This window comes from Chamaea fasciata, unplaced genomic scaffold (genome assembly GCF_029207755.1).
Source record: "Chamaea fasciata isolate MVZ Bird 193981 ecotype frontalis unplaced genomic scaffold, bChaFas1.0.hap1 SCAF_7, whole genome shotgun sequence".
Classification (NCBI taxonomy): domain Eukaryota; kingdom Metazoa; phylum Chordata; class Aves; order Passeriformes; family Sylviidae; genus Chamaea; species Chamaea fasciata.
In genome coordinates this window covers 18,186,216-18,209,587 of record NW_027094092.1, presented here as the reverse complement: position 1 = coordinate 18,209,587, position 23,372 = coordinate 18,186,216, and the positions used below count along the sequence as shown (strand labels likewise).

General features: G+C 45.4%; 1 protein-coding gene across 4 annotated transcripts in view; it reads left to right on the top strand.

Annotated features, from left to right (window-relative positions):
• Positions 1 to 23,372, top strand: part of LOC136292292 (USP6 N-terminal-like protein) — a 76,445-nt gene that overhangs the window by 36,286 nt on the left and 16,787 nt on the right. For 2 of the 4 annotated variants that reach the window (XM_066187796.1, XM_066187797.1), the window contains 5 exons: positions 8,761 to 9,050; positions 14,761 to 14,834; positions 15,362 to 15,447; positions 16,280 to 16,319; positions 17,038 to 17,118. In XM_066187796.1, the coding sequence (XP_066043893.1) occupies positions 14,769 to 14,834; positions 15,362 to 15,447; positions 16,280 to 16,319; positions 17,038 to 17,118 (273 nt within the window). In that variant the 5' untranslated portion in view covers positions 8,761 to 9,050; positions 14,761 to 14,768. The other 2 variants (XM_066187798.1, XM_066187799.1) reach the window with 2 other exon arrangements.

Sequence of the window (23,372 nt, the reverse complement as noted above, 5' to 3'; positions counted from 1 at the left end):
TGTGGTTCTAGAAGCTTTTTCAGATAAAGATGGGTGGAGAAGAAAAGGGAGCAGCAGCCCATTGGCAGAACTACTGAAATCTCTGTTCTGATGGATATTGGTGTCTAAGGGGGTGCAATGGGTGTACCTTGTGAAGGACCTTTCTCAGGCCAGAGAGATGGCTTGTGCTTCAGCTCTTCCTCTGGCTGTAGCGACTGTCTAATTGGCACTGCCTGCTTCTTAAAAAAAATAGGATCAAGGTTGAAATAGCTGAAAGAGGAAATCTTGGTCAGAGAAATGATGTGCAGATAGAGATGCTATAGTGCGGGAATCCCATGGAAGGGCAGATATAAGAAATGGCAGTTTAAATTTCAGGTCTTTATGGTTTGGGGTGTGGGTGACTGTCTGGAGTCTCTTGGGATTTATCTGCAAATGTCTCAGAGATAAGAGAGCCAGTAAATTCCTGTGTGAAACATCAAGTTCTTCATCATCCAAGGGGTGCTGGGCTTCTCCTCACCTCTTGCTGACAGACTGAAAAGCAAGCACAGATCTTGAGGGACCAGTGAGCTGATTCTGAGTTTTTGTGAACATCAAAGGTGCTGTGAAAAAGTTTCTCAAAGAGAAGTGATCTAAAAGATAGGAGAGAAGAAGTGTTTTCAGGTTGAGCTGCTGACATTGTGTCTCTGTAGCTACCCATGGAAGTGGTCTGGCTCTCCAAAGGGAGCAGCAGTTATGCGTTTCCCCAGGCTTGCCTCTGGTTGTATTGTGGGAGGAAGGGAGTTCAGCTGATGGTAAATAATAAACATACATGAAAGCAAGCAAGCTGAAGGAAGGACAGGCAAAAGTGGTCTGTGCTGCATCTGTGGTGTGCTGTTCCATCTCAGAGGGCATCAGGAAAGTTCTCCAGGAAGGGCCTGATGGTGGGGCTGGAGAGGTGTCTGGCTGAAGGGACAAGGAAGGTGTTTAAAGTGGTTGTTTACTTGTTTATATAATTTTTTTCAGAACCCAGATCAGTGATCGGTGGTTTCTGCTAATTGCTAATAAATTAAATGAGCTGAGTCCGTTTTGCTTTCCAGCAAATCCTTTTATGCTGTGGTGCCTTTTTAATGACCAGAGGTACAGTCAGAAATGGCAGCCCAGTCTACTGAAGGTGTTAAGACCACATCCAGCCTTGAGTCAGGAAAAAGAAAGAGGTTGCTGCTCCCCAAAATACTGAGCCCACATCCTGTGGCCACTGGCTGAGGAGAGTGGGCTCTGTGGTGTGGGGTGCTTACTAGTCCCACAACTGCTCTGGGGCTGGGCAGGGCTTGCCACAGTAAAGGGGATCTTGCTTTAAAGAGGTTATGGATCATTCAACATCAGAAACTTGCCAAAGTGATCCTTTCTGCACCGCTCTCCCTGCCCCCGTATTCTTGCACCAAGAATTTACTTATTAGTTTTGAAGGTCATATTTTTGAAATCTGTCTTCGGCAGCGCCTTACGCCAAAATGAAGGCCAGAGTTAAGGCCTCCTGGGAATTTTCATCAGGAGATGGGGCAGGGTTGGTGCTGAGCTCCTGCAGGTGCCGGTTATGCATTTTTCTCTTACATCAAATTTGGGACACAAAATGTTTATCTGGGTAATCCTTTCATTGCAGGGGACCCCACCCAGGGATGAAAGCTGTTTGGGCTTGGCACTGTCAGTGTGGGCAGGTTTCAGTCATGAGTCTGCAATGTGTCATCTTGGGTGGCTGTAGTTGAGCGTTTCATATCCTGAATAATACTTGAACTTTTGGTGCCCTTCTTATGTTTAGGACCCAACATTTGATGCTCTGGTTGCCTAAAAAAAAGATTAAATTAAAAAAAAAGAGTGACTGAGAAGTGCTTTTTTTGGGAACTGTAATCCTGGTGCCCTGTTTTCATGTCACACCTTAGTTTTCTTCTTTATCACAACTTATTAGCAGAAGTGCCAAGGGCTTAGTGCCTGGTGTGAGAATGTTTCCTTTGGTTACTGACTAAAGGAGCAGCACCAGCAAGAGTGGAAGCTTCATCTGTGTTGTTTAGGGATGAAACATAGTGATAACTGATCGGGCAGGAAGGAAGTGCAGTGTGTGGTGAGAAGAGCAGGTTATCGAAGGAGCATATGTAGAGTACAGCAGATACTCAGGGTGGGCACAGTATCTTCTGGGGCTGGTTTGCAGCTGGAAAATAGGGGTAGCCACTTGAAGCCAGGCCAGTGGTGCAAAAGCGGCCCCATCTTTTCCAGCCATTCTGTTGGAACATTGTCTTCTCCGTGGGACCTCTAAGGGGATAGAGAAGGTGTTGGAGACTGCACGGCTGGGAAGGGCAGGACCAGGCTGTGCCCAGTCTGGGCTGGATTTACTGGGGGCTCCGAAGGGCCTCTGTCTCCAATCAACCCCCTGCTGCGTATTGTTGGGAGTGAGCTGTTAGTCTGCTAAAAACTCCTCTGAAACAAGGGGGGCAGAAACAATCTGGGAAAGCAAATATTTTCTGATAACAGTGAGCAACAAGCTTTTGTTTGCTGTCAATGGAAGGAAATGGGAGAAACATGTAGTAGCTGTAACGCAGCACAGGCTTTACTGCTGGAAAAGAGATTTAGTGCACACCATTCCTCTAGCAGGGGAGATATCCATGAAGAAGGGCTGCTTGAAGTGGGTGGGAAAGGCACAGCTTTTGTTTTGCTGCAGCAGTGCATGTGTGTGAAGCAGATGCTAATGGAAGGTCTGTGGCCAAGATGGAAATTCAGATCCAGGCTTACATGGGAAGTGGGAAACAGGGAGATGAAGTCCTTGGTTTGTATTCAGCCAGGACAAGACTGAAGCAACTGTGCTTTAATTTAAAGGGAGCCCCCTCTCTACTCAACTGACAGTGATGATAAACTGTGAACCAGCTCGGATCTCTGTTCTCTGGAAAGAACCTTCCCCGCTGAGGAATTTGATACTTTGTTAAGAAAAAAAGAAAAAAAAAAAAAAAAAGGCAAAAAGCTCCTATGCTATACTAGATTGAAGTCTTGTCTGAAGGCCTGCAGGCATGTTCTTACTCAATTAGGAATCTTATTCTTTGTTTCGGACCCATTCTTTGCATCAGGGAAAAAAAGTTTCTTTCTTATCAAAAGGCACTCCACAGCCCTTAGATGCTTATTTATTTGCAACTTCCCTTTTCCAAGCTTTCTTGCACAGTGCAGAGTCCAGCTGCCCTTCAGTAGGATGCATTGTGGTCTCCCAGGTTTTGATCTTGGAACAGGAAGATTCATTTCCCAAGCTGCTGAGGAAATCATCATCCTGCTTGCAAATGCCTTTTGTAGCAGGTAACTGAAATTTTGTGTTTATAAGTGAAGTGTCTAGTTGTTGCTTTGTTGGGTAAATGTTAAAGCATTTTTAAGGTAAATGCACCTTTCAAGTTCAAAGTACCTTTTTTTTTTTTCTTCAGCTGAGCATGTTTTCAGCTAAGTAGAACTACATCTTGAAATGCAGGTGATACTTGAGTTGTGTTTGTTTCCTGAAGAGAACAGCCGTCTGCTGCTGCTTTTCTGGACAGCCTTACATGGGCCTCCGTCATACCAAGTGCTTGTCTTCATGTGATGGCCACAAGCTCTCGTGCTTAAGCTTTTCCCTCTGCTTTTGTCTCATCCAAGAAAAGGTTTTGTGAGTTTTTTAGTTCTTCCATTCATACTGTCACTTTCTTCGTGCGAGCTCCAGCTTTCACTGGAAAAACCTTTCTCAAGTATTTCTGTTGACAGATTTGAGCCTGCTCTGGTCCCCTTTGACTTGGTTTCATCCCATTTCCATTGCTGTCCATTATTCATATCAAAAATGCTGTGGATGTGGAAAACAGTAAATGCTGGTAATAGATCCACTGTGGTTCTGAGCTCAGGCTTTTCTGAAGTTCCTTGTGTTGCTTTCTCAGGCATGTTTGATCAAAGGTGCTGTATGCCTCTGAAAACCCAGAAACAGAAAGGTGGCATCTGGTTTGATGTCTGTCCGTGTCACCTGGCTCCCTTGGTTGCACATCCCCTTGGATCCTGGGCTCTGTGGTGGCAGGAATCCAGCACCAATACACCCAGCTGTCTTCCACCACTCCCCTGAGCATTATTTCATTGCACATAGAACTTACCTACAGAAACTGCTAGTGAAATAATATGGCTTGCTCCAAAGTATGTGTGCCATTTGATTTTCCCTGTCTGGAAAGCTGTGTCTGTCTTTTGGCCCCTGTGGCAGCTTTTATGGTTTATAAAACTATAAAAAGTTTATATCATCCACAGTAAAATCCTAACAGCCAAATACACAGTAAATTGTGAGATGTGTTTTGAAGCCCTGACCAAATGGCACAGATGTTGATTTCAACACTCTTCAAAAACCACAAGAATCCTTGAGTTGTTTTCATATTAACTCCTAATCTGGAAAGCTGCTTTTAACAGGGTGTCCTACATGACCATTGCTGTTTCATAAGTTTTCCACTAAGAGAAGAGGGGAGGACTTCTAGTGTGGACAATTCTCTCAAAGGGAAGACAACAACTATGGGGACGGAAAATGGTAATAATGGATCTGGATCAGGCTTAGGTACTTAGCAATTTCTTTGCTTTATTCTTCACTGGCAGTCAGGCTTTCCATATCTCTCAGGTGGGAACTGGGGGAGTGAAGTCCCTCCCAATGTATGCCAAGAACCACATTCAAGACCATCTGGTGAAACTGAATAAGCACAAGTCTATGGGGCCTGATGGAATGCATTCCAGGATTTTGAGGGAACTGGGTGATGTGGTTGGCAAGTAATTTTGTACCATTTTTGAAAAGTCACAGTGGTCAGGCAAAGTCCCTGGTGACTGAAACAAAGGGGAAGCATCACATCTGTTTTTAAGAAGAGTAGAAAGGGGGATCCTGATAACTACAGATCAGTGAGCCTCACCTCTGTGGCTGGAAGATCATGGAACAGATCCTCATGGAGGCAATGCTAAGGCACGTGCAAAAGACGAGGAGGTGATCTGACACAGCCGACATGGCTTCACTGTGGGCACATTGTGCCTGACCAACCCTGCGGCAATCTCTGGTGGAGTGACTGCAACACTCAACAAGGGAAGAACAGCTGGTCTCATTGATGTAGAGTTCTGTAAGGCCTTCAACTTGGTCTCACATGACACCCTTATCTCTCAAGTGGAGAGATAAGGATTTGAAGGGTGGGCTGCTGGGTAGAAAAGAAAGTGGCTGACTGGATGTATTCAGAGAGTTGTGATCAGTGGCTCTGTGTCCAGGTGGAGGCCAGTGACAAGCCATGTCCCTCAAGGTTCTGTCTTGGAGCTGGCTCTTCATTTGCCAACAGTGTATGCTCAAAGACCAGAAAGCCAAAGCATCCTGGGCTGCATCCAAAGCAGGATGAGGGAGGGGATTCTTCTGCTCAACTCTACCCCCAGGTGAGACCCCACCTGGAGTGCTGTGTCCAGCTCTGAAGTTGTCAGCATGAAAAAGTCATGGACCTGTTAGAGTAGGTCCAGAGAAGGGCCATAAAGATGATTAGAGGGCTGGAGCACTTTTCCTGTGAGAACATCTCAACATGTGGGTGTTCAGCCCAGAAAAGAGAAGGTTTCAGGGATACCTTAGAGGACCTTCCAATACTGAAAGAGGGCATAGAAAAAAAGAGGGAGAGTGACTTTTTACACAGGCACGTATGGATAAGACAGGGGTGAATGATTTTAAACTAAAAGAAGAGATTAAATGTTAGGAAGAAATTCTTTACTCAGGGGATAGTGAGACAGTGGAACACTCAGGTTGCCCAGAAGGTTTGCGGATGCCCTATCCCTGGAAGTGTTCAAGGCCAAGCCAGATGGGGCCCTGAGCAACCTGGTCTAGTGAATGGCATCCCTGTCCTTAGCATGGGGGTTGGAATTAAATGAGCTCCAAGGTCCCTTCCAACCCACACCATTTTTATGATTCTATGATTTTAGTAAAATGTTGCATTTGCACACACACGCACAAAAAAAAAAAAAAAATTCCTGCATTTCTTAATTTGGGGTGATTTTAGGAGTTAACAACAAGCAAAAAGAAAAAGTTATGTTGTAATTAAAGATTCCTTTCATATGACTTTAAAAAATTATGTATCCTAATGCTGTCCTGCATATAGTTCCAAGGCTGTTACAAAAGCTTTGGGAGACAATTTCTCAGCACTTTCCGGTGTTGGATCAAATACTTCTTGTTTCCCTTAAGTTTTCTATTACTGGATATGGTTGCATGGGGCTTTAATAGAAGAAAGCAAGTTAACAAAAGCTCATGTATTAGCATCTGGAGATGCTGTTTGAAGGTAATGCAAGTCCAGGACACTGGCAGTAAAATAGTCAGGGAGTGTCCTCAGCAGAGGCTGCCAAAGACAAATAATTTCCTACAAGGGTTCTGTATCTGGAGACAGTGTGAGCTGATTAAACTCATTAAAGTGATTGAAGGAATGAGGGTGGTTCCTAGGGGCTGGGCATTAGTTGGGGTCAGGCTAATGGCTGAGGATCCCTCCCTCCTAAAAAAGAGGTGAAGGCAAAGGCTCTGGAAAGCAGTGTAAGACACACAGAGTCAGTACAGGTCTCACTTCAACTCGTTTATCTGCAGCATACAAGTCATTCCCCTAAATAATTATTTTGAACAAGTTTTTCACAGACAAGCTGAATCTTGTTAGTGGATTTTTAACTTCCTGCTCTTTTATTTCATTTGCTGTACCAGCAACTTTATATAACGATACATTTGTTATTTCCTTGTATGTGTTTTTAAAAAGATGCTGCCTGTCTGTGCCAAAGAGAGCACAGGGTGCTGGCAGCATGATAAGTTATGTTTGCATCCTTGTTCCTTTGGTTTTGGCTAGGGAGCATCACTAGCTCCACAGTGCCCAGGGTGACATCTTGGGTATCAGCCAGGACGCGTGTCCTCACCCTGCTGCTTCAGGCACGTGTTGGGGGTGGGTGGCCTCTAGCTGACACTGCCAAAGCCAGGGAAAGTTTTAAATAGCAAAAGGAGCCTTTGGCTTACCCAAAATTGCCAAATATAGCTGGAGGCAAGAATGACCAGGGAAGAGTAGTGTGTCCTGTAGTGTTGCTACATATACCAAAAAGAATAAAATACAGTGTTTTAGGAGGAATGCATGTCTAAGTGGAGAATGACCATCATTGTAGCTTCCTTTAGTTCATGGTTAAAGAAATGCAAACTGCTTTTCCAGTCTTAAGCAAACAGAAGAAGCCATTTACTGAACTCTGTGTTGGTATAGTTCCCTTCCAGGTCAGTGCATCACCCGAAAAAAAGAGGATTTATATATTTTTTTCTTTCCCCTCTGGCTTTTCTCCCCCCCTCGCTTTTAATAGACACTGAAATAGAAAAAGGAAGGAATACAGAGAGAAGATTAATCTTCAGTTCCCAAAAGAAGCATGTGGACCTTTGCATTCTTCAGTTTACTTATTTTTTTCAAGTGAAAAATCATTTAAATAATGATGCTTTAAAAAAATAAGTCATGCATCTTTGATTTCTGTGCAGTCCTTTGTCTTGATTTTTTTTTTTTGCTATTGTCGTCTCTAGAAGATGAGTTCACATTAAAAAGAGTTTTAAAAAAATGTTTGGATGCTCGTTTATTCCCTGTGAGGTCTAAAAATAGAAGCTGACAAAGAATTGCTTATAGACTCACTGCTCTGCTCAGAGGGTTTAGCTTACGTCTTAAGCTGCATTTTCTGACTTTGCAACAGCTGAGCTATGCAGAAACACCAAGCTGGGCTTACTGAGCCTAAGCAGGAGGAGACCAAATCTCTTTATCAGCCCTCCTGTTTATCTCCTCCCATCTCCATCCTTAGGGAGAAGGCACAGCACCAAAAACGTGTGTGAGAATGAGTGCAAGGTGTAAGTACTGGGAGCAAAGGAAGAGGGATGGTAGGGAGAGGGTAGAGGGAAGTTTTATTTATTGGTGTAGTGCTGCTCGTGTTGAGGAGGGTGGATAGCATACAGTTGCAGTCTTACATGGCTTTTTAATTATTTCTATAACTAGAAGATTTGGCCAATGTATTTGGGTTTCTTGATATTGCCATTGTCTAGCAGCAAAATGTTGTCATCATTGTCACCACAGCTTGCAGCTGTGCTGTAAAAGCTTGGTGCAGACTGGGAGAATAGAGGCAAATGTGTGTAATCTGCATTTAATGTGTGTAAAATGCATCATAACCTACTAGATGATAACATATATAAAATATAATCTGTGTAATGGGTTGCTTGATTATAATGATGACCACCTCTGAAAGGGTGTGAGGCCTTCTGCACTTTGGGACCTCTAAGTCATTGTGTCTGGGTGCTGTAGAGGTGATAATGGGAAATTTAGCACAGGACAGCTCAGGATCCTGTGGAAAAGTCCCATTTGCTGGTGTTTGTGAGGGGGTTTGGAGGAGAGGTGGTGTTATTAAAGTGGCAGCTCATGACAGATGTCCGTTGTGCTTCCTCTGCCCAGTGCTTGCTGACTTCAAGCAGAGCGTTATGCTTTGGGGTGCTGTCTTGATTTCACGGGTGTGGAATTAGCGTGTTGCTTCTCTGAGTTGCTGAAGGAGAGAACTAAAAAGTTGTTTTTTGTAAGTGATAGCTCTGTGTTGGGCTCTGCTGTCCTTTGGACTGTGTAGCTGTTTGGATGTATCAGGGAGAACCGCAAGTGGCACGGCTGGTGCCAGCTCTTCTGCCATGCAAGTTGCTGCCTTTCCTCTGTGTTCAAAGACTCCTCTGCTGGTAGAGGATGGTGCCTTTGCTGTGTCAGAACTGGAAAACTGACCAACTTCTTATATCCTTTGCAGTGAGCCCAGGGGACGAGAGGGTGTGGATTGCCTCCTGCCTTGCCTCTTCTCCCAGCCGCCTGCGGTGAGCTCTCGTGTGCCAAAGGACAAGGGTGGAGGGGAGCAGCCCCCTCCACGTGAAGCTGGGGCCGTGTGGGTGAGCCAAAGGGCATTCAACTGGTGGGCTCAGACAGTTGAGGGTCCTCACCACCCTGCAGCAGAGACAGCTGGCTCCTGCCAGGTAGATGCCTTCAGGGGAGTGGACAACTCCAGCTGAACTGATGAATCTTGGCACCTGATAGAAGGCTCAGGTAAGGGCACTTTGCTTGGAGCTGGGTTGTGTTTTCATCCTGTCTTTTCCAAACTCACAAACTGGTTCTGGAGCAAATGAGAATCACACTGAGAACTGTCATATACGGTGGTTACACATGCTAGTAAATCAGCAGGATCTCATCTACAGTGATGCTGAATGCACTGGCTTGTTGGGGTATTGCTGGTGGCCTGAAAGTGGAGGTTCTGCCTTGGTTTTCCTACTACCTCTGCTAAGGGAGGTGACTGTGGTTTTATACAGCGCAGCATCCAGTGCAGTTTCAGATACAATGCAAGTTTACTAGGACGGGAGATCATTTGAATTTTCTGTAGCACATCTGTGATTCATCTAAAGTGATCTATGAGCAGTCATTTTCAAAGACCCCAAGACAGTTAAAAAAAAAACCCTTCCTGCAATTTAGCTGGCTTAGTGCTCCTTATGCTCTTCACACAAACAAACAAAAAAGCTTGCTTGTGTTCTTCTGGGTTGTAGTCAAGGAAATAAATATGCAAACAGGATCTCCTTAATCTTGGTTCATCCTGCTTGATAGTAATTTCATTCCTGAAGCCATAACTCACTTTGCGAGTGCAGGTCTTGATTTCCTTTCTGGTAGCAGGGATGTAATCATGGGCTGGATTTGAGCTAAGGTTGGGGATGCACAGTCCAGTGATGTGTTTTGAAGCTGGCCAGCTTTTGTGCTGGCCAGGATGTTTGCAGTCTGGGTTTGTTAATGAGAGAGAATCTGCACACGGGGGTTAGCAGAGGTCCCTGATGCAAGTGCACTGAGTGCGTTGTCCATTTTGGAGTAGAAATTTGGGGTTCTAGTAAAAAAAATGCTGCAGCAGCTGTAACACCAGAGATGAGGATGCTGGCCAGTCTTGTACCACAGCCTCAGGAGCAGGCTGACTTCCTCATGGGGCTGGTTCTCACGAAGCAAAAGCTCTGCCTGTGGTCAGCAGCGCATGGCTGTCACTTCCTCCTCAGCTTGTCACCTTGCAGGCACAGATCCAGGCAGCCAGTGCCCACCTGTGACAGCCCACAGCTCCTCCTGGGTGCCCTGGGGGGCTTTGAGGTTCCCTCAGGCTGTGGCAGTGCAGTCGGAGCAGTCCCAAAGCCGTGCTCGCTTTGGCTGTGCATAGTACATATGTGCAGTGGTGTAATGCCATGGCTTTGCTTTGGAAAGGCTTTCAGCATGTGGGGAAAGAGCCTCTGATGACAGCTCCTCTTGCCTTTCAGCTACTGACTGTCCCCACAGATTCTACCAGGCAGCCAGGATGGGCAGGTTAGGCCAAGCCCTTGGCCTGTGTGGTTTGAAGCGTGTCAAGGTGTCTGTTTCATGCACTTAAAAAGCCCTGATGGGGCTTACTCAACTTCTTGCAGCTTGCATTAGTTGCTTTCACTGCTCTGCATGGGCAGGTTTATTCCAAGGTGTGCAAGTGCATGAATCACTGTTACAACTAGTAGTAGCTTTGCAAGTGAGTAGTAGCTTTAAAAGTGCTTTGCTGGGAAGTGGTGCAGACCACTGTCTGCAGGTGATACCTTGTGAGAGGCTTTTGCCTCTTAGCAGATGTGTAAGCATTTTCACTTGCATAGATATATATGCGTTTGCTTTAAAACTGTTCCCCTAAAGCAAAAATTGCAGGCTGATACCACAGATGGCTAAAGACATGAAATGCTGTGTTTAAACGTGCTTTTAAAATAGAACATGAAACAGGAACGGTGACTTGTGTTTCAACAGTGGGGGGTGTGACTGTAGTAAGTATGTAACTTTTCTACTTTATTCCACAGCAGTAGTTTCACTCTGATAGAGGCTAGAGTAGTAGTGAAGTATGGTGTGTCAAAACTTGCCTTATTTTTTTCTCCTAGCAGCAGTCTCTATTTAAATATAAGTGGACACATTCAGAATGAGAACACACATTCACCTAAACCCACTTCTGCTTTTTCAGTGACCTGCCAAATAGAAACCAACTACAAAACATGTAGTCTTAATCTCAAATGGCTTGAGTAGATACTGTTCTACAGTACAAAAGATTTAAAAACTGGGTTCCAGAATATCCTCAAATCCAGCCTGAGACTGAGAACGTGTTGCTGTGCTGTGTTTCCTCAGAAGAGATTTTACTGATATTTTCATTTTCAAAAGTCCATCTGCCAACTACTGGCAGAGTGATTGCTGATGAATTGATAAGCGTGAGACATCGTGTTGTGGCTGGGGGTGACAGGGGACGTGTGTGTCCCAGGCTGTGTCACAAGGAGCACTGCTGCTGTGCCATGGGAAACGCTCAATTCTCCTGGGCAGTGAGCAGGGCTGCAGCACTGGGCTGATGACTGGTGGACACAGGTTCCCCTCTCCCAGCCAGGCTGGTCCTGAAGGGTGTTATCCCATTTGGGGCAATGGGAGCTTGGCAGATCTGACTGGAAAAATATCAGATGGGAAGGGTATAACAATAAATCTCATTTATGGAGAAAAAATTTGAGATGAAGTCTTAGATTTTGGTGCAGATACTTTCTTCTCACTGCCAATATTTGAGATCCCAGCTGGTGAATTAGTTTAAGGAAAGTTTCTTTCATTCAAAAATTGGGTATTTTATTTCAAGTTTGCTGATGGTTGGATAGTGTTCAATGTGGGTAGGCAGTAACATGCATTATCATTAAACATCTTTAGGCTTATTGTCGTTGGTATTTACTTCCTTAAATTGTAAACTGGAAGCTGCAAGTGTCAGTGTGAGATGACAGATTGTGGGTGTTTTCAACTCACTCTTTTTAGAAGGAGCTAGTTCATAACTTTGTTTTGGGGTTGAATTTGAATGTGCATGGTTCAGGACTTTCTGTTGCTTATATCCTAGTAAATTATCTAATACCATTGTTGCATTGTGCACATTTTCTTACTATTCCTGTTCATAGCAGCTTCATCTTGTGTATTTGTCATGGAAAAAAAAATCTCTTTCCTAGGAAAATACAGTACACTCAGGAGAAAATTGGGGGGGCAAGCTTGAGAAAGTAATTTGAGTGGTGTATTAAAAAAAAGAAAGTATGCAGTTATACATAGGTATATGGAGAAGCATGGCAGGTACAACCTGTTCCTATTTACAGGAAGCCTGTTTACATCAAGTAAAAAGATGTTTCATCAAATCCTTCAGAAAATAAGTCTCAATAGTTTCCATGCACACAAGGTGTCATTTCCCTCAAGCAAAGGCTATATAACATCATGTTGTCAAAACTACTCTGGAATTTGAGTGTGTGCAGAATTAAATAATAAAGATGCCCCTATTCAATATATGCTGTTACAGAGCCGGGCTGTGTTCCGTTCTCTCTCCAGAGCACTTTGGCAACCACCTCATGGGGCGCAGCACCGTCTCTGTGCTCTCTCAAGCAGCAGCACTATGGTCACACCCCAAGGCCAGTGAAGCCACTTGCCATCTCCATCCTTCCCACTGCCATCACCCTTTTTCTCTACTTTCAAGTTTTTTCCTAAGTTTGGACTTTTCCACTGTTATAGAAAGAGAAAACAAATATGCATATTCCAGGGATGTGATGAAAAACTGGCTCCTTTGCACAAGTCTGGTGTTTCTGGCTGCAGAGAGGCTTTTTCAGAGGTGAATGTCAAAATAATGTGTTCTTGCTGTGTAAATCCTCCCATGGTACCAAGTTGCTCTTCCTTTGTTATTCTCTTAGAGTGTGGTCAGAGATGTTCGGAATAGCCTTCACTTCATAAGTGTCTTGAAAATTTGCCCATTTAATCTGACATACAGTTATTTTTCTCCTGTAGCCTGCAGAATATTTGTATTTTTAGCAGCATGTAAAAGACATAATTGGAATTTTTTGGCCCCATAACAACAACAACAACAAAGTCAAAATTGGGAGAGTGAAATTTCCTGTAAGTTTCACAGGAGATGTGAGAAGAAGGAGATGCAGAAGTATTAGGTAACATGGTGAGACAGTTACTCAGACCTTGCTACGTTGGAAAATTAAACTGTGATTAAAATGTACTGATCAAAGTTCAAATTTTAAATAAGAGCTGCAGCTTGGAAAAATAAAAGAACAGAATACACTTTAATATTTCTGTCCTTGCTCTGTTTTGATTGTGGAGTCAATAACAGGGGAAGATACACCCATACCAGGCGTGAATTTGAAGAACTTGCATTTTGCCAGTGTCTGAATGGATGAGTGTAAAGTGATGCCATGCTTGTTCTGCTGCCTGATAAGGGGTCACAGAAGAGCCCTGATTATATTGCATGTGATACAATATTTCTATCACATGGCTGACAGCTAGGAGAAATGGCTGCTTTCAATATGAAGAGTTAGGGAAAGCTGGATCTCTTGGTCATCTTCATCCATGCCTGAAAGACACGGTGCCAGCAAACAGATTGCATTAAGGAGTTGTTAAGATGAGGCAAATAATCTCTTGAAGGTGTCTGAGGGTGCAGACAAGTGGTGTGAGCCTTGGAGAGTGCTGATGCTTTTGCTCCTCATATCTCCCTGAGGATTTTTTCTCCTCAATTTATCCCACTCATCAGATGATCCTAAGTTATGCCTTTGACTGCTGTGGCTCATTCAGTGTCCAACAGTGCTGCTGAGATGCATCTTCAGCCAGAAGCTCGGATAGCATGTCCCATGGAAAGAATCCTTCAGGTTCCTTCTGAAGGGAGGTCAGGATGGCTCCTTGTTGTGGTTTAAGCTATCCATTAGAGAGCTACAATGGCCAAAAGCTTTGGGTAATGTGGCCTATGGTGGTCTGGCTTTTGCTGGTGCCGTAGCTGTTAGGTGGTATGAGCCGGGCTGGTTGTGGCTCCATAGAATTTGAGAAGAGGAGGACTTGATGGACCGTCCCTCAGCCTTTTTCCTTACAGCCACCCCTGGGAACTGCAGTTCCCTGGGGTTCTGTCTGCCTACATTTTCTTCTTGGTGTGTTAGATCCATCTTTAGTGAATGACGAACTTGTTATGGCTTGACAGGGAGGATACTTCTTTGGTTTTGTACAGGACAACACTCAAATTGTGTTTGATGTGGGAAGTTACCTTGCTCATAGGTGTGTGTATGGGATGAAGCAGACCAGTGGGCACAGACCTCAAGGACCTAGACTGGGTCTTGCTTAGACCAAGACTAGTCCTTCTCAGCATAGGAGGGGACATCTTGCTGCTGTTTTGTTTTCTTTTGGAATTGTATATAGAAAGTAATCACCTAGAGGCAGTTCACTTGTCTCGTGCACACTTCAGTAGGCAAAAACTTCTTTCAATTTCTTCTTTGACGTTAAATCTGCCCCTGGATGCCCCTACAGAGCATCTCCTGGCTTCCCATCCATAGGTGGGGCAGGAGTTTGGTGGTTTGCTGTCATTCACATGGATGCTGTGCCAAGCAGTGCCCAGCTGGCACCTGTCCTGTGCTGGGCCAGCGCTCTGTGGCTGGTTTGCATGTCTTGATTTAAAAGCCATGTCTTTCATACTGTCATGTGTGTGCCTGAGGGCAAAGACAGAACCCCCCTTGCTCGGGTTGGGCTGTGTCCCAGTGCAGGGAGCAGGGAGCTGACTGCTCCACAAATGCTCTGTACAGCGGCTGTGGAACCTCAGCCTAATTTTGGCTGTGGGATATGGCTGGAAGCTAAAATTGTCAGTAAATGTTTTTTGTATTAGCACTTTACTAAAATATTTCACATGCTGTGTACACATTTACTTATCTCCTTTCCCCTCCCTCCTGCTTTTTTTTTCCCCTTACAGCTTCTGATATGAAGAAGGATATAGAGTCTTTAATAGCCCAGGAAAAAGCAGAAATCGTCGCCAAGTATGAGAAGGTACCAGCCTCATGCCTCTCCCCAGCATGCTGGCTGGGGCTGAAGCTGTTTAATCAATTAGGAATGCATCAAATAAGAACTTCTGCCTCCCTGCATGCATTGCCCCAGTAACCCTCATGGCGTTAGGCTTCATGCCAGCTCTCTCCTTATACATCCTCTCTCACTACATCCCTGGAGTTTGTTGAGGGTCCCATGTGTGCTCAGCATAGACACTGAAAGGTGCTCAGCTTCTGGTGCTTCAGTGCTCCCTTAACACCAGGATGGCTTATGCCCAACAGCACCATTTTTTCTGATGTATAGCTTTTCCCAGCCTCTAGCAGAGGCACATGTGGAATGCTGGATAGGCTGAACTTGGCATTTTTCTCTTGCCTGCCTTTTTTTTGGCTCTTCAGTGCAGGTTTTGCTCTCCTGGTTCTGTGCCTTTTATCATTCAGGAGAGAGGGATGTGGGCCTTGGGTGCGTGATACAGACCCTAGGGCATTCCTGATGCTGGGACCAGCTCACACAGGTGTCCTTTCTGATTTCAGGGCAGACAGGAAGGAGTTCAGATTGACCAGTGGGAAGATGCTGATTTCACGCTCTACAAAGTTACAGACCGGTTTGGATTCCTGCAGTAAGTCCTCATCCTGCCCTCTCCTTTCCTCTCTGACCTTTTTGTGTGTTTGTGTGGACCATCCTTGGCATGGAGCATGACTGGCCCAGCATCTCTCCCATAAGCTGCTCTGTGGCTTGGCTTGATCAATCCCAAATGCAGGAGGAAAGACTAAACAGGCCCCCTTCCTCAACTGTGCATGTCCACACACTGATGCTTTCAATCTCCTGCAAAACAAGGCTCAGAAATGGTTTCCTACCACAAGCCTGGCATTAGAAGGTGCAGGCTGATGCTTCTGTGCCTCCATGGTGTGTCACAGAGGGAGGCCTTTGTGTTTGCACCTGATGATTCAGGGAAGTGTAGGAAGAGACCAGACAACATACCTGATCGTCTTTGGTTTCCTTAGGAAATCTCCATCCTAAGTGGGACATGAATTACATACACACCCTGTGCCCGGGAAGAATGCTTAAAAAGAACTATTTTTATTCTGATTCTGAACAAAAGGTATAATAGTGGGTGTTCTGTATGCAGGAGGGGGGGTTTAAGCAATTGCTGTTCTGCTTCCCCACCCTTTAAATTGCTGAACATGCGTGTATTGAAGAGGATATATCTCCTCAGGATTTCCAGTTGTGTCCAGTGCTTGATTACCCTGCAGAGCTCCTGTTGGGTGATGGGATTTTGGATGGTGCTTCCCCCACCTCTTTCATACTGGGGACAGCTGTAGGAAGTCCTACACAAAGTCCTCAGGGCATACCCCCTCGGGTGTCTGAGGTGGTCTGTGAGCTGCAGCACCCTGTGCTCTGCCACACCCTTTCTTGCCCATGAAGTAACCAGTGACCCCTTGCTTTTCCAGCGAGCAGGAGCTGCCAACCCGCACCGCCTTGGAGGAGAAGGTGAGAGCTGCCAGCTCTGTCATCATGGATGTGGCATCCTTTTCACACCGGCTGGGGAGGGAATGTTTTTTGAGGAAACAAGTGAGCAAGTAAGAGCAAAGCAGGCAGCCAGCACCCACTGGTCACTGCTGCTCACCCAGAGGTGGAGAATCTGCACGATGCTCAGCTGTTGGAGCTTTTATTTTGCTGGGTCAGACAACTTTCCTCCTTCACATGGCACTGAAAAAGCACCTCCTGAAGCAATACTGGGCTTTTCCCTCTGCTTTGGCACAGTGCTCAGCGGCTGTGGCTCGTAAAGGGGGCTGCATGTGCAAGAGAAGATGGTGGAAGTTGTAGGTAACCCTCATCTCCCCTGAGATGAGAGCATGTCCTCTGTTAGGACCCTGCTAAATGAGATTGAATCATGTTTCTGCTGATCTAATATAGGATTTGAGTCTAGCTGGACCGGCAAAGATTTTTACTGTCAGGGAATACTCTTGGGAATGCTTCCTCTATGTTAAGCCTGTGTGTCTTATCATTTTCACCAATGCTGCTTTTACTTACCAAGTGCTGAAATCACCAGTTTCTGCACACACCTGTGGATTATTCCCATCCCTGATGCAAAGGTCTTTGCATTGAAGTTTACACCAAATAGGAGGACGTTTTCTGTTTTGAGGAGGCATCTTCTGGGGCCTTTTTTTCTTAAATTTGTCCTGTCTTTTCTTCTCCCTTGCACCAGCAAAGACAGCAGGAAATAGAACGCGTGGACAAGTGGCTTAAGATGCTGAAGAAATGGGGCAAATACAGAAACAGTGACAAGGTAAGGAGGAAAAGAAAGAGTGTATGTGTGGAAGGGTAGGTGTGATGGATCCTTATGATGAGTCAGGCTTTCGAAAAGTCAATAAAAAACCTGAGATCTCTGGAACATTGCCTGATTCTAGTTGTTAGTCTTTAATATTTTAAAGCTTTCCTAGAAATTTCTGGGTTACAAGTCGAGGTAGAAGTCCTGTTCTGAATTACATAGCTTTAAAAAGGGTTTCCCAAATGCTGCTGCCGTGTTTGCAGTTCTGCTTCCCTGTGCAAGCCGGCGCACAGCAGGGATGTTCATGTGCCCAGCTGGCTCCCTGCCCTGTGAGAGCTGAGGGCAGTGCACACCTCAGGTCACTTCCGTGCCTCCACCTCCTGGAAATGATGTGGGAGATGTGACTGATACAGCCCAGCTGATGTTGCTTGTAATTCTCCCTGTGGGGAAGAATTATTTGTCTAGAACAATAGTTAGATTTTGTATTTTGCTCCTAGCTGTGCCTGTGAGAAGCCACTTAGGTATTATATTGTGTACACCTGTCTGTGGAAATCAAGGATGGAGACACCACCATTATGTCTTGGCTTTGGTGTTAAAATGAACTCTGCACCAAACACCACTTCAAAACAGAATTGTTTTTAATAAACATTATCTCTTATATCTTCCTCTTACAAACTTCTTGAAACAAAAACCCCTTTGAACCTAATGACAAGACCCTTGCTGGATAAGGAGAGGAGTGTTGTGTCTGACCTGCAGAGGTGTGGCACTCTGCACAGGAGAGGGCTGAAGCCTGACATTACCTTACCACCATGGCATCTGCAGCCGACCTGTTTAGTAGGAGGACTGGGGTGTTTGGCTGGACTGCTTCTACCTCCTGCTGAGAATCTTTGGGAGAAATTTGAACTTGGTTAAAAGGCCCATGTAGAGAGAAATATCTGCATAGTTGTAGGGACAACGTGGAGCAGAGCATTCTTCTTGCCCAGCTATCAGGAGTCATGTCCAGTTTAGCTAGCCAAAGACCAGCTGTAGTCTCACTCTTAAAAAAAACAAAAACAAACCAGAAACAAAATCATCTTGATGACAGCAGGGTTGGGGTGGAGGTGGGCTTGGGATTTTATAATCCTTCTGTTCACTTCAGGGTGGTTCTAATTACTTTGTTAATCAGTGCTGCTCCACAGGCAAAATTGGAGGCTCTCTTGTGACTTGGTTCTTTCTAATTAGAAGTTAGCACTAATTGGTTAGTGACCTTGTGGGTAAACCACCAAATTCCAGTGGGGTACAGGGAGTTCCTTCAGGTCTTGGAGGGTGTTTGGCGTGGGTAATGATGAGTGATCTTAGCACACCTTGGCTTTCCGGGAACGGATGGTGGGGACAGGCAGGAGCAGTATCGATCTCTGGTCCCTGTTTTGCATTTCCCTTGATAATTAGTGGGAGTGTTAAGCTGTAGCTGATGTCACTCAGATCTGCTGGCTGGTGAAGGGTCAGACCAGCAAGTGGGTTTTAAGCGTCTTTGGGTCAGAAAATCAGAAAGCTCTTGTAGTAGAATAAAAGCTGTTATAAACAACAGCCTGTAAATGGTCGATGACTCCAGGACACAGGGATGGCATTGTCCCATGCTGAGAGACCGGAAACGGCCATCCCCTCGCCCAGCAAACAGAGAAGCAGTGCTTGGCCCCAAGCGGGGAAGGAGCAGTCTGGTGACCCTGCGGAGTAGAAAGGAGCTTTGGTTTCAGTCCTGTCCAGCCTAACACCTGCTGCCTTGCACCAAGGCAAGTGCAGGCTGTAAGGTGTGCAGCAGCCGCACACTGTTAAATGCAAAGACACTGAGAGGCACAAAAGAAGTTTGCTGCCTTTTAATAAAAGAAGTAAAATTAGGTTGTGTCCTACACCTAGATGTGAAACCCCCCATGCTCTTGTGTCAGGAGCATGGAAGCTATTCAGATATTCCTGCTGCCAGGGCTGAATGCAGTTCAGCTTGTGGCATTTCAAGGACCTTATGCTGGGATCACAATCATGTCAGAGGGCTGTGTGTTTTGTTGTAGCTAAAGTAAATGTGACAAGCCCTTGATCTGATTTTTCTACAGCAGAGTGGGTTGGTTTTGTTCCTTCTCTGAGCGCTCAGGCTGCTACATCTGCATTGCATGTTTCCTTCAGGTTTGTTTTCACCACTTGGCTGACATGATAGAAACTCAAATGTCACAAGACAGCCGCTCTGTGTTATTTTACAATGACTAAGGTGTCATCTTTGAAAAAATCCTCTTATTGAAAACAAGAACCTTCCCTTTGATGTTAATTTTGATATGCCGTGCTTTATTAGAGGGGAAAAAAACCCTTGTTGCAGGAGCCGCAAGCAGTTTCACAGGGAAGTTGCCCTGAGTTTGACTCTGCTTGAATGATATAGAAACCCATCGTATTTTCCAGACTGGGACTTCCTGGACTTCAGGGCCAACCTTTTCAGTCCCTGTTCATGTGCTGGAGCTGGCAGACATCTGATCATATCTAGTGCTTGATGAAGAGGGACTTTGCAAGCAAGCCTTTGTGTTTTGCAGCATCTTAGTTAGTATCTGACCAAGGCCTAGGTTGTTGTCTCGTCTTCTGTGTGGTGAAATGTCAGCCGGTGGAGTGAGGTTGTGTACCCATCCAGGAAATTGACCCCAAAGCAGCCACCTGTCAGTGGGCAAGAAAGCAGCTTTTTTCAGACCCTTGGCATGAGCCACCACCAGAGAGCAGCAGGTTTGGCTTTTTGTTCCCCCACCTGCAGCCTGTGTGCATCCTTGTGTGCTGCTGATTGCAGTCTGGGTCTTGTGACTGCCACAGATTATAGGAAATAAGGCTGGAAAAAAAGAGGGGGACCTTTTACAGTTCCTTCCCTAGAATGGCCAGGCTAGGAACTGAAATAATTTCTGGCATAACCTGTTTCAGGATGAGCAACAAATAGGATTATCTTAATTAAAGTAATGCCCTGGGGCTCCCTGTGCTCATCATTGCCTTAGATCTGCCTCCATCTCTGTTCTAGACACATTTTGTAACAGTCTGATTTAATTTCAGTAGCAACATCAGCAAAAAGTGACACCCAGCACAATTCCTCATATGGGTGGGGTTAGAATGATGCAATGGTGCTGTTTTCTGGCTGAACTTCCACACGGGAAAGGGTACAAAAATAAAGGAGTCCATGAAAGGACGAGATTGTTTTGCGGAGTTAGGGTATGTCAGCCTGCAAAGAAGTGCTAAACTGTGTTATTCAGGGTTCAGCACAGGGAAGCTCACATGGTCTGTCTCTTTACTGTGATTTGAACCCAAGTTTAAACATCAGCCTGACTCTGCTGGGAAGGTTAGGAAATGGCTGGTGTCATGTAAGAATCTACACAGTTCAGGCAGCACAGTTTGCAGATAAAAAAGGCTGTGCTGTGTGCACTGCAACAGCAGGACAATTTATTCATCATAGCCCTGGAAATGAATTTCAGCCAGAAGCATCAGTCACAGGGGGAGGCTATGACCTCTGCATCATTTGCAAGCTGCATCTTGCTGCTGGCCATGTGGGATGGGACCTTTAGAGAGGGATGTCTTTGGTCATAGATGTCTGGTTTTTAGGCAAAGCCTGTCTTTGTGCAAGGGGGAAGCCTTGTCTCTGCTAAGGTCACGGGAGTGCAGGGTGCTTAATCCAGTGCATGCCAGCAAAGCGGTTTAGGATGAATCGGGGATCTGTGTGGACTGACACAGACCCCCAAGAGTGAACAGTCTGCTAATGCCAGGGAGAGCCAGCAGACATTTGTCGTGCCAGGGCTGGCTGAAGTCAGATCTCCTGCCTCAAATGCTGTGGGAAGGAAAGGGAGTTGTGTCTGGGAGCTGCTTCGGTGGCTTCGCCTGCTTTTTTTTTTTTCCCATTTTGGAAAGGCAGGTAGCGTTTTCCTCTCCTCCAAAGGTAGCCTGGGCAATAACTGTAAATGCCTGCCCACGGCCCACCAGCTTTAGGATTTAAATTTGCCCCTGCTTTGCTGGCACCCCATCAGGAATAGCTGCATAGGCTCCAGCTGCAGGCACAACAGCTGGGAGCAGTTGTGAGCACAAGTTGGGAGCAATCCTTAACCGTACGGAAAGAAAGCCATGCATGCTGATGTCCAGTCTGCCAAACATCCTGCATGGCCATATCATCAGTCTGCAGGCTTTGTGGTACTAAAAGGAAATCCTCCACTCCAGGTGAAGATTTGCACAGCACAGTTCCCCTGGTGCATCACCGGTAGAGGATGTGAAGAAGTCCTTTCTCTTTGGAAGGATCACTCTTTGAGCCCTAAAGGAATTGAGGAAGGGGGGCTGCCCCCACTTTAGGGTGTTGGAGACATATGCTGGCTATATGGAAAGGCTTGGAAGGGATGTTGCCATGCACACCCAAAATTTGGGCATTGCTCCTGCAGTCTCTTCCTAGTGATCCATGCACATGACTGAGAAGTTAACAGTGACAGACTCCAAAGTGTGAAGGTGAGCTGCCATGTGTATATTCTGCTTCAAAAACCAACCTACCTCTCCCAAATCCTTTTTAATTTCACTGTCTTTACTACTGCAAAAAGATGTTCTGTCTTTAAAGGCAGTGACTCCATCCCTCTTATTCAAGACCTGGAACAATTGGTTGGGTACTTCTCAGAGGAGATTGCTCGTGCAGGAAGATGGAGCTCAAACCTTTACTTCCGTAGTCTTCCCCATTCCATCTACTGCAAAGAAAATATGTGGGCAGGGGAGAGATAGGGATGGGGTGATGATGGCCTCTGTGCCATGAGCTTTGCATGTTAAAGCCTGGAGAGGGAAGATGATACTGGAGCAAAATGGATCTCTGGATCATCCATAGAGGATCCTATGGCAAAACCTGGAGTAAGTTTTAGACACTGGTTTCAGTCCTTGGCTGACACAGCCTTTCTGCAGTGCCTTGAACCATTGCTTTGACCACCAACATCTCCCTTTGTGAAGCAGAATGGTGTCTGTTCTTGCCTGTGCATTGGTCTGTCAGACTGCATGGGACATGATCTAGGTGCTCTCTTCCTATCTGTAAGGGCTGAGTGGTCTATGAGAGACAAAAGAGAGTGACCTTGAGGGTTCTTTTTGACTGTCATGTGGTACAGAAGTTATCATCACATGCTGCCTTACCTCTGTCTTTTCATGTCATCATAAATGCTGCTTGTATGGTAACTTCCCTGTTTTCCTTCAAGTTTCATGATGAAGAAAAGTTGCTCATTTTTTTCTGGGTGACTCACAGCTCTGAGCCTTTATCACTTTCATGTCTGGAGGTGGTGGGAGGAGGAAAGCCCTTGGATAAATAACAGGAAGGCATTTCATTTCAGTTCCATCTCGGCATGTTTTGTACCTCCCCTGTTCCTTTAGCACTTGTGCCAAGAAAATCATTAGCGACATTTACTATATGCCACCGAGGGTTACACTCATTATAGTATAACAATACCAGCTCTGGAAATTCAAAACAAAATTATTTCCTTCCCACGGACCTGAGTATCATCATATGCCTTGGCAGCTGTCAGTCACTCTCTCATAATCCATTGGAAATAAGTAATCTTATCTGAATTAGTGTTCTTGTCAGAATTGGTACATATTCTAGTTTCTTGATTCTGCCTCAGCTTTTGCTTCATAAAGGCATGAGTGCTTGCAGGAGCCAGGCTTTTGTGGGCACCTACTACTTTGAGGATGTGGTTCATCTAATCCTGTTGCTTTGTGTCTCTTGATGCATTGCACTTCTTTCATCCTGATTTAATGACTCTTGGGAAATGCGTCTTTCATCTGTGGGGATGAATCTATCCCCCTTCAGATGAATCTGAAGGTTTGCTGTCCTTAGAAACACCTCCTTACGTGAGGTGTGCAGATGGTAAATTAGTGATGTCACACTTGAAATGCAGGATGCTGTTGAACAGGATGGTGGCCTTTCCATGGGCATGTCTTGCTGGTGAGGTTGCTTTTAGGGGGCACCTTTTATTTGGTGCATACAGAAGGAAGGACATGATCTGGTAGACGGTTTCTGCAGGATTTGGTCCTGGCTGTGCATTGGACCTTCACAGCTGGTGCTGAGCAATGCTTGTGACAGAGCAAGCATTTGGGAAGTTCTGACGATGGCGTTTTAAATGTTGAATGTCCATTACACTCTCAGGAACAGGATACATCACAGACACTTTCTCTGTCAGTGGAAACACTGAAATATTTATTGTAATGGAGTGGAAGAGCATTCCCATAAACATCTGATTCTCCTGGTCCTGCAGAGTGATCTTGGCATTTACTAC